Source organism: Lepidochelys olivacea (assembly GCF_965140295.1).
Source record: "Lepidochelys olivacea isolate rLepOli2 genome assembly, chromosome: 4".
Lineage (NCBI taxonomy): Eukaryota > Metazoa > Chordata > Testudines > Cheloniidae > Lepidochelys > Lepidochelys olivacea.
In genome coordinates this window covers 85,330,649-85,342,686 of record NC_140414.1, presented here as the reverse complement: position 1 = coordinate 85,342,686, position 12,038 = coordinate 85,330,649, and the positions used below count along the sequence as shown (strand labels likewise).

The 12,038-nt window shown below is 35.8% G+C and overlaps 1 protein-coding gene across 2 annotated transcripts in view; it reads right to left on the bottom strand.

Moving 5' to 3' along the window:
- Positions 1 to 12,038, bottom strand: part of TENM3 (teneurin transmembrane protein 3) — a 615,209-nt gene that overhangs the window by 182,183 nt on the left and 420,988 nt on the right. The window contains exon 7 of one of the 2 annotated variants that reach the window (XM_084626411.1): positions 11,153 to 11,251. The exons of the other annotated variant lie outside the window; for it this stretch is intronic. Within the exon in view, the coding sequence (XP_084482537.1) occupies positions 11,153 to 11,251 (99 nt within the window). The remainder of the gene's footprint in view (positions 1 to 11,152; positions 11,252 to 12,038) is intronic. 2 annotated transcript variants of the gene reach the window in all.

Genomic DNA, 12,038 nt, shown 5'->3' with positions numbered 1-12,038 from the left:
CACGGACACAGGAGCTGGTTTCATTTTGGGGATTGGGTAGGTAAAAAATTGTTTTTTTGTTTTTTTTTGTTTTTTTCCCAAAAAAGGTTGTAGGCTGAATTAGAGGGAAAAAATAAAGCAATGTTTGGGACTCTCTCAATGAGTCAATCACCATGCTAACACTGACTACCTTTTTCAACTGAAATTTCTGGGGAGAATACCACGCTACATGAGCTCTGAGGCAACATGTTCAAAAGAGACTTCAAGAAGCTTGTAAATTCTCACCAACTGAGTTAAGAAGGAGCACTGTGTAGAATTTTGTTGTTGCACAGGTGTGTGCATACCAGAGGAGGAAACAGAGAGTGGCCAAACCATAAAATTATTTATAAAAATTATGTTATAATATAATTATTATTTAGCAAGATATATTGGAGTTATATCAGGAATGAATCTGCTCTTTTACTCTCTGGGAGAAATGATGACACTTGATAACACTTCATAAATCAGGAAAATTTGTGCTTTGAGAAGGATTTGTGCTATGGGAAACCAGTAGGCCATTAGAACCTTGGCATCAGCTGCCCTTCTTTGAAATATTTCCCCGGAGAAGATTCCTGGTAATACACAGCATAAGGAACTTCACTTGTAAACAATATTAAGGCTACTGGTAATGACGGCAGATCTGGGAACACCAAAGAAGCCCACCTCAGAGCATTTAACTTCAGAAAGGGGAATTACACAAAAAGGAGGAAGCTAGTTAAACAGAAATTTAAAGGTATAGTCCCAAAAGTGAAATGCCTGCAAGCTGTGTGGAAACTTTTCAAAAACACCATAATAGAGCCTCAAATTAACTGTATATTCCAAATTAAAAAAAACATAGTAAGAGGACCAAAAAAGTGCCACCATGATTAAACAACAAAGTAAAAGAAGTGGTTAGAGGCAAAAAGGCATCCTTTAAAAAATTGACAGTTAAATCCTACTGAGGAAAATAGAAAGGAGCATAAATTCTGGCAAGTCAAGTGTAAAAGTATAATTAGGCAGGCCACAAGAGAATTTGAAGACTCAAAAACTAACAGCAAATGTTTTTTTAGGACATCAGAACCAGGAAGCCTGCTAAACATTTAGTGGGGCCATTGGTCGATCAAGGTGCTAAAGGAGCACTCAAGGAAGATACAGCCATTGTGGAGAAACTAAATGAATTCTTTGCATCATTCTTCACACCTGAGCCATTATTTTTAGGTGACAAGTCTAATGAACTGTCTCAGATTGAGGTGTCATTACAAGAGGTTTTGGAACAAATTGATAAATTAAACAATAATAGGTCACTAGGACTAGATGGTATTCACCCAAGAGTTCTGAAGGAATTCAAATATGAAATTGCAGAACTACTAACTGTGGTATGTAACCCATCATTTAAATCAGCTTCTGTACCAGATGACTGGAGGATAGCAAATGTGACGCCAATTTTTAAAAAAGGCTCTAGAGTCGACCCTTGCAATGACAGGCTGGTAAGCCTAATTTCAGTACCAAGCAAACTGGTTAAAACTATAGTAAAGAACAGAATTATCAGATACATAGATAAACACAATTTGTTGGCGAAGAATCAACAAGGTTTTTGTAAAAGGACATCATGCCCCACCAATCTATTACAATTCTTTGAAGGGGGTCAACAAATGTGGACAAGGGTGATATCGTGTACTTGGACTTCCAGAAAGTCTTTGGCAAAGTCCTGGACCAAAGTTAAGCAAACTAAGCAGTAATTGATCCGTAACTGGTTAAAAGATAGGAAACAAATGGTAGGAATAAATGATCAATTTTCAGAATAGAGAGAGGTAAATAGTGGTGTCACCCAGGAGTCTGTACTGGGACCACTGCTGTTCAACATATTCATAAATGATCTGGAAAAAAGGGTAAACAGTGTGGTGGCAAAATTTTCAGATGATACAAAATTACTCAAGATAGTTAAGTCCAAAGCAGACTGTAAAGAGTTACAAAGAGATCTCACAAAACTGAGTTACTGGCAACAAAATGGCAGGTGAAATTCAATGTTGACAAATGCAAATACACATTGGAAAACATAATCCCAGCGAAACATACAACATGACCACTCAGGAAGTAACAGTGGATAGTTCTCTGAAAACATCCACTCAATGTGCAATGGCAGTGAAAAAGCTAACAGAATGTTAGGAATCATTAAGAAAGGGTTAGGTAACTTAAAATCATAATGCCTCATTATAAATCTAGGTATACACACATCTTGAATATTGTGTGCAGATCTGGTCACTCCATCTTAATAAAGATGTATTAGCATTGGGAAAGGTACAGAGAAAGGCAACAAAAATGATTAGGGGTATGGAACAGCTTCCGTATGAGAAGAGAGTAAAAAGACTGGGACTTTTCAGCTTGGAAAAGAGATGACGAAGAAGGGATACAATAGAGGTCTATAAAATCTTCACTGGTATTTAGAAAGTGACCAAGGAAACATTATTTTCTCCTTCATGTAATATAAAAACTAGGGGTCACCCAATGAAATTAATAAGCAGCAGGTTTAAAACAAACTAAAGGAAATATTTCTCCACACAATACACAGTTAACCTGTGCAACTCATTGACAGGCAATTTTGTGAAGGCCAAAACTATAACAGGGTTCAAAAAAGAACTGGATAAGTTCATGGAGGATAGGTCCATCAATGGCTATTCACCAGGATGGTCAGGAATGCAACACCATGCTGTGAGTATCCCTAGCGTCTGTTTGCCAGAAGCTGGGAGTGGACGACAGGAGATGGATCATTTGAGGATTGCCTTGTTCTGTTCATTCCCCCTGGGGCATCTGGCTCTGGCCACTGTCAGAAGACAAGATACTGGGCTAGATGGACCATCGGTCTGACCCAGTATGGCCATTTTTTTGTGCTGAACGACAAACATGGTAAAAAAATTCTTTTCTGTCAATGTATGCTGCTTTGGGTGGCCAAAGTACACTCAATAGCATTATACTATACTATATAAAATGCTGTTTGGTTTGGCTGGGCTGATCTGCCATTTTAAGCATTCTTCTGATGCTGTTTCTAGGCTGCAAACGGAAATGGATCTTAACAAGCTTTCACATGGGGACTCCATATATTCTCAGAAAAAGTGAAAGCTGAGGTGCTGGAGTTCGTGCAGCAGAGCCTAGCACAGACTCTGATCCAAATGCTTAAGCCCTTTGAGGAGTTAATCTCACAGATAAACTTGGGAGATGCCTGGGTATCTGTGACAGTGCCAGCTGTCAAAGCCCTGAGAGTCTACCTCAGGCATCGAGGCAATAAAAGAAAATTCTGTCTTTTGTATTTGAGAGTTCACCACTGCGGAGTCTGAGGTAGCACACAGTGTGGCTTCTTACTTTAAGCTCTTCCCCCTTTTGCTCTAAATCATATCACTACAATACCAGAGTGGCCACACGCACAGGCTGGCTGAAGAATGTCAGGCAAAAAATACCAGAAGAGGTGAAATAAAGACAAAAGAAACAACTCTTGGTGAAGGAAATTTATTTGGCTCTCTCTATTTCTAATGAGTGGAGTTACTAGGTAAATGTCATTGCAGTCTCTCCAGGGGTGTTAACTCAGAATGTTAAATATTGAAAGTATAACACTATCAGACTTCCACATCTTGTACACCTGTTTCTTTCCTCTGAACCCTTGCTAACTAGTGTTTCCTACGAGATGTTCCTACGAAGGATGCTATGTCTGACAACAAATCCAAGCTGTTTCCAGATAGTGTAGAAAGCCTTGTGTTCTCCAAATATAATTTGCCTACAATTGATTTTACCCACCTGCCTATGCTTTTATAGCATGCTCATCAGAAAGGTATCTGAGCAATTAATTTCTAAAGACTAAACAGTGTATGTAGTACTTGACCAGACATTGACTTAAACGGCAAATTACAGTCTGTCTCATCTCACAGAAAGCTTATATCATCTGTAACTGCAGATCTTCATTTAAAAATTTATTATCTTACAAGCACGCACTTGATTTGTATGCAAGTGACAATTTGAATATTTTATTAAAATTTTTAGAATGCAGAATTCTAATAAAAAACATTGGCACTTCTCAAAGTAATGCTATCCAGTGTTTAATTAAATGAATCAATTCACTTTTTAGAAGTAAAAACCCTCCATTTTTATCATGATGTAAAATATATTTCTATTCAAAAATTTAGCTGATATATGATCATTTTAGGGGCTCAAGTTTTTAGTATCCAGTAATTCCAAAACACAGATTTGTCACAGCTCCACTGTACTTAAAATATTTTGTTATTTTATAAAAACAAACTCTTGGGGGGCAAAGACTGAGTCAGCAGCTGCAAAGCAGGTGTGTGTTCCTATTTATTTTATCAATAGCAGCCACTTTTTAAAGTTTCTTTCACTGAATTAATGAAAGAAAAAATAAATATATCATCAAAATCCTCAGAGATGCTGAATCTGGAGATATGAACATATGAATAAAAGTAAAATTAAAGAAACTGAACCTATGGAATCTCTCGGCACCATATGATTGGCTGCACCTGCTGACATTTTTAGACAGTTTTTTGTCCAAAGAATACTGGAGTGGTTTCACTTCCAACAATATCCCAAGATATTCTCTGTGCTGCCATTTACTCTGTGGAAAACAAAATTGAGGGAACCTCAGCTAAAATTACTAATTTGGAAGCCAGGATGGAAAAAAATATGTCATGAAAAAGTGCAGGAGTTGGACAGCAAGATTAAATTAATTGAAAATTGCATCTTCTGAACCACAGGAACAGATTACAAAACCATTCAAGGACAGTATGGTGCAGACTATCAATGGGAATACTTAACAAGCCAAGTAAGATCCAGAAAAGTAAGTGATAGGTGTTCATCAAAGGGAGGGTGATTCAGAACTGCTTTCTTTTTATGAAAATCTTGTACCGAAAACTCTTACTCTAGATACTGAAGAAAATCCTATCTACTCTATAAAACCCGACTGCATTCATAGGAGTACAATATTACACATGTCTGTATTACAATATAAGGAAGAAACATTTTAATTAGGGCTGTTGATTAATTGTGGCTAACTCACGTGATTAACTCAAAAAAAGTAATCGTGATTTAAAAAAATTAATCATGATAAATCGCACTGTTAAACAGTAGAATACCAATTGAAATGTATTAAATATTTAGGATCTTTTTCTAAATTTTCAAATATATTGATTTCTATTGCAACACAGAATACAAAGTGTCCAATGCTCACTTTATATTATTTTTATTACAAATATTTGCACTGTAAAAATGATAACCAAAAGAAATCGTATTTTTCAATTCACCTAAAACAAGTATTGTAATCATGAAAGTTGAACTTACAAATGTAGAATTATGTACAAAAAAATAACTGCATTCAAAAACAAAACAATGTAAAACTTTAGCGCCTACAAGTCCACTCAGTCCTAGTCCTTGTTCAGCCAATCGCTAAGAGAAACAAGTTTTTTTTACATTTACGGGAGATACTTCTGCCTGCTTCTTGTTTACAATGTCACCTGAAAGTGAGCAGAGGTGTTTGTATGGCACTTTTGTACCCAGTGTTGCAAGGTATTTACGTTCCAGATATGCTAAACATTTGTATGTCCCCTCATGCTGTGGCCACCATTCCAGAGGACATGCTTCCATACTGATGATTCTCGTTAAAAAAGAAATGCATCAATTAAATTTGTGACTGAACTCTTTGGGGGAGAATTGGATGTCTCATGTTGTTTTACCTGCATTCTGCCATATATTTCATGTTATAGGGGTCTCAGATGATGACCCAGCACATGTTCATTTTAAGAACACTTTCACAGCAGATTTGACAAAACGAAAAGAAGGTATCAATGTGAGATTTCTAAAAATAGCCACAGCACTAGATCCAAGGTTTAAGGATCTGAAGTGCCGTCCAAAATCTGAGAGGGACAAGGTGTGGAGCATGCTTTCAGAAGTCTTAAAAGAGCAACACTCTGATGTGGAAACTACAGAACCCGAACCACCAAAAAAGAAAATCAACCTTCTGCTGGTGGCATCTGATTCAGATGATGAAAATAAATATGCGTCAGTCCACTCTGCTTTGGCCCCTTATCGAGCAAAACCTGTCATCAGCATGGACGCATGTCCTCTGGAATGGTGGTTGAAGCATGAAGGGACATATGAATCTTTAGTGCATCTGATAGATAAATATCTTGTGACGCTGGCTACAACAGTGCTATGTGAAAGCCTGTTCTCACTTATAGGCAGGGCCGGCTCCGGTTTTTTTGCCGCCCCAAGTGGCGAAGGGAAAAAAAACAAAAACCCAAGCCTGGTTGAGCTGCCGCCGACGAGGAAGAGAGGGACTGCAGGGCCCACCGCCGAAGACCTGGACATGCCGCCCCTTTCTATTGGCCGCCCCAGGCACCTGCTTCCTTCACTGGTGCCTGGAGCCAGCCCTGCTCTCAGGTGACATTGTAAAGAAGTGGGCAGCATTATCTCCTGCAAATTGTAACCAAACTTGTTTGTCTGAACGATTGGTTGAAGAAGAAGTAGGACCGAGTGGACTTGTAAGCTCTAAAGTTTTATATTGTTTTATTTTTGAATGCAGGGTTTATTTTGTACATAATTCTACATTTGTAAATTCAACTTTCATGATAAAGAGATTGCACTGTTACTTGTATTACATGAATTGAAAAATACTATTTTATTTTTAACAGTGCAAATATTTGTAATAAAAACATACAGTGAGTACTGTACACCTTGTATTCTGTATTGTAATTGAAATCAATATACTTAAAAATGCAAAAAAAATCCAAAACATTTAAATAAATGGTATTCTATTATTGTTTAACAGTGCAATTAATTGCTTGACAGTCCTAATTTTAATGCTATCTAATTTGAAGGACTGCAACAGAATTCTGCTTGCTGTATAGACTATGAAAGAAACAGAATTTAAAAGGCCAAATTGCTACTTTTCCAAGATCTTGGGCCAGCTACACAGGCTAGGACAAAGAACTATTCTAATAAAACAAAACAAAATAATAATAAAGAATTTTGTGAGGAAAGAAACTAAAGCCTCTGCTTCCTATCAGGCAAAATTCAAAGCTACTTTTGATGGGAAACAGTATACATTCTGGGATCCGATAACAGCAGCAAGATTATTTAACACTATCCAAGACACTATTCCAGGCAAGGACTATGACAAAGAAGAAAATAATAAAGATGGTAAAGGATTTCACTGTGTATGATATCAACCTGCCCTTTGTTGACAGAAACAATTTCTTCCTTCCCTACAAGGGAAAGATGTTTATGCATTTAGCACAATATTCTTTCACACAATGCATACCTGTAACATATTAACAGTGTGGGTCAATATACTGTGGCTATTTATATTGTAGCAATAAAAGTTGTTAAGTTGGTAAAGTAAAATACTAGAACATTATCAGCTGCAGAAGCATAGTTTTAATAATTCGTCAGGTATTCCCTTCAAACCAACCAACCAAAACAAACAAAGCAAATCCTGACATTAATTTGTTTTGGATAATGGTATTTATTTACTAAAAGTGCTCATGAGCTTTTATGTTATACTTCAAGTTTTACAATATGAATTTTTCTTCTTTTATTAGATTATAGTGATTTTGTTTCACCTTGAGAGAGTGAAAAGGCAGTGGATACTACTACTATCTATAATTTCTATATTTAGGGGATCATCTATCTAATGCTTACTAAATATTTGAATGCCTACTACTTCTATACAATGGAATTTTGTGTCTTCTTAATGATACCCTTACTCATTACATTTTTTAAATGGCCACCATTTGTTTTATTATTAATATATTGCCACATATTAGCATGAGATTCTATACTGTATCATATGTCTGTGTTTATCAGAAATCCAAGACACTCAGAAACTGTATCACCGTGTGTATTTGCTTCATCTTTCCCAGTCTCCCCCAGCTATGCTCTTTGTCCAATCTCAGTGTCTCATCCCCCTCCGACTGTACTACTTTTCTCAGTCTCTTTGCCAGGCCAGTCCTAGTTCTCATTCCTCACTCTGACTCCCTGTCTGATTTCCCTCCCCTCCTTCCTCTGCCCACAAGGTCCCACTCTCCTTGCGCAAACAGTACATATCTCTCCTCATTTTTCATTCGATCTTTGTCTCTACCCACCCACCATGTCCCAGTCGCAGGTTCATTGCCCAACCCTTTCCAATCTGCTGGCTTCCAGTCTTCTTCTCAAGATAGCCCCAGTCTCCTCTTGCAACTTTCAGTCCCAGTTTCCTTCTTTCTCTGCTACCAGCCTTGGCTCCTTGTTTTGGTCCAATTCTTTTTTCCTACACGTTCTATTTATGTGACTTCCTTTTCTATGCTGCCTGAGTGTCCGCAGTGGGTGGCATTGGGAACATAGCAGAGACAGGTACCTAGTTCTGGTACCCAGATCCAGACTCAGCACAGCATGGACAGCTGGGAACTGCACTTGCAGGTAAAGTCCTGCTCATCCCCAGGGTAGACCATGCTCAATGCAGGTTGAAACTTTGGGGAATTTAGCTAAAAAGCTCTAGCAAGTCCCTACTGAGCATGTAAAAACTGAGATTTTCCAGAAGTTTATAATTTGGCCATATTTGCATCGATTTTGACAGGGATGACAACAGACTACCCTCCTCCCCCTAAAAATGAAATGTCAAGTCCTACTCCAAAGTATGGGACTGCTAAGGTGTCTCAAAGAAAAGGTTGCCAGAATTTTTTAACATGGGCAAAACAAAATATTTTCCCTAGTCTCATTCTTGGAAATGGCTGAATCATTTTGGTTGAAATAACAATAATAATAATAATAATAATAATAATAATTTTAAAAAAATCAGCCTGAGGTATACACCCAGCTTGTCAGATTTCAACCCAAACCATTAGACTTTGGCAAAATTACAATCAACTGAGAACAGGGTCTTATAATAGGAAGTGTTCAGCAACCTCAATAACAGGCAGTGCTACCATCCCAACCTATAATAATGGGAAATTCCCACCTTATTCTTTCATATGCAAAAATAAAGAAACAATCAACTTGGTAGAACAAGGACAGTTTGACCCAAAAGGTGAAGGTTTCAGAAAACTGAGACACTATATAAATAAGAGGTTAAAATGTAAACTGTTATGAAATCTCAATTTAATTTTACTGACATAGAATCTTCTCTGGGTACTCAAATTTTGGGATTTCAATAACTCATAGTGAGGGTATCAGATTAGATTAGGCTAAAGAGAGAGAACAGGCCTTTCACACAAAACCAAGGTAGCTTATTTTACAAGATATATAGTGATATATATTCACATATCCAAGATTAGAATAGTGCCCTAAGGTAAAGTAAACTGAACAAAACAAAACAATAAGGTGTACTCTGAAATTTCAAACTGTTTTACAGAACGTGCACAGTTGATTAATTATTGTAAGTCAAATAAGGTTCTACTGCTAAGGACTAGGCATATGCATCCTTATAGCTTACTTTAGAATGTATTTTTTATTATTATTTCAAATTCATTATATTAATATGCTCTTTACCAGGAAAATAAAAAATAGCAAAGTTAAGCAATCCTCAAGAAACAGCACATTATAATGTAAATAATACACACAACATGAAAGCAAAAGAACAAATATATAATGATTCTAGCTGTGACACAGTGTGTTAGTGTGGTTGATAAACTGCATCTCCATGCTGATCGCATACTGTATTCTCAAATCTATTATGCTTTTGAACTGATGTGTTATCATCTCCGAACAACTTTCACACCAGGAGGTGATCCCTGCTATAGTAATTTTAAAAATGAAAAGCTTACAAACAAGATACATTTTATTGCTGTGTTACCTGAATTAGTATCAGCTAACAGTGATTTCACATAATGTAGCTCCATTTGCCAAAATATATGCATTTGGGCTGTCCATTACAAACATATGAAATACGAATCAGTATGTTTCTATTAAGTCTGCTAGTTAGCAGTTACTTATCTGAATGAGCATTACGTGGTACATGATCTAGAGGAAACAGCATTTATTCCTTTTTATTTATTATAGTATACTTACATGTTTAATTTAAAAAAACCCAGAAAAATCTTAAGAATTTATGGTGACTTTTTGCAATCCCTTCAATTGTGATTAAAATTAATTAGATAAATTTAATATACAACTATCATATAGATGTTAATCTTCAGTGAACTGGGAATTAAAAGGGCTTTTGGAAGTTGAAGTAGATTCACTTATAGTGGAATATTTTTATATCAGCTAGTTATTGAGGATTAAATACTGATCCCCTTACTCAGGTCTTATGGTTTGTAGTGTCACTGATTGCAATGGGACTGTTCTTAGAATAAGGTGATAAGCAACATGAGTGAGGGTGTCAAAATTAGGACATACGAGTTTTGTTTTAACCATATCATTAACAAAAGGACAACAGAACAGATTTATGATGAATAGTTTACTTCTGAAATTCACCATTTTTTACTATCCAGTAGTATTGTATTCATTAGAAGCTGTGTTCCTTTGTCAGGTATTTCCTTTATGGGGTTTGAATCTAAATATACTGCATGATGTGGCAATAAACTGTCAGCACTGCAGAAATGTAGTCCAAATAGAAAATATGTATTAATATAAAAATTTAAATACATATGGAAAAGTTGTATAGAGAAAAATATTTAGACATTTTTTGAAATATTTACTTTAAAATTTGTACCTATGTGGAATTCTCTATTACCAGACTTATTTATTAGCCGCTCAGATTTTACACTGGATGCTTTAAAAAGTTAATGCATAAATTAAAAATGTAATTTTTAATATTGGAGGTTCTTCCTCTTTGATCTGTGGTTTTACTGTAATAACATTTCATAATATTTATTTAATAAAAAGCAGCTGAATAGTAAATATCTTATAGATTAACAGCCTGATTCTGGAAGCTGTGTACTCAGTTTCTATCAGATACTCGTTTTCTTAAATATAAACTCACAAAATATGGCATTCAAAGTTTAATGTACTTTTATTTTTACAATAACAAAAACTACAAAAGCTTAAAATGTAATATAATTTAAAAAACGGAACCTGAAGACAGAGGTCATCCCAAATGTTATTTGGGCAATTTAATCACATTTGAAGTCACATCTTTCATTCTGTGTCAGCAGCTAGCATCATATAAACACTTAGAGTCACCTACCCATCCCCATAACTGCTATCGTGGCATGTTGGAGTAAACACATCCATCTCTATAAGGCTGTCATGACCATTTGCAAGAACTGCTTGATTTCCTAATTTTCTACACACAGAGATAAGATACAAAAACAGTAAATTAGATTGAAAGTTTTCAAAATTGAGGAGACTGTACTTTTTTAAAATCACTAAATGCAATTCTAGCAACTTTACTTATTAAAATGATGTAAATAGAGGTAAATCGTGACTACAATTTGATCAAGTTCACATGAGAAGAACTGGGAAGCTGACTGAAGAGACCTTGAATTTGACTGAATTGGACATTGTATTATTGGATCAAGTCCATAAACTACCTGCTCTTAGCGACTTAACTCCTTTTCTCTGAAGTACATTGCATTTTTGGAGGCAGTCAGCCTTTATACAAATTTATTTAAGGCTTCCCTACAAATGATTAATACACTGTTTCTCAGTGTCTTAATCAATACTAAAGGCACTAGTTTAACTGGAAATCACCCCAATAAAAACACATTCTTGTCTAGTAGTAGAAATGCTTCATATGGGTGAACAGTTCCTAAAACCTTCATATTCTTAAAAGAAGTCTTCGTCTCGTTTGCTGACTGCTTTGGAAATAACAAATCTATGCAATTTTTTGCAGTGCCACCTTTTAGACTGTTAGTGCTTTAATTAAATGCTTCAAAGGTGTTGAAATATTTGCCAGTCATTAATTATTTCTTCAACAATTTTCTTTTTCTTCTCCACAATAAAATTAGCTGATAATTAATTTAAAACAGTGTAATGTTCCCACCTATTTTATTTTTAATTACAGTTGAAGACTGAGAAAAGACAATACAGTATTAACATACAACTATAAAAATTGTGTTTAGTTTCTTGAC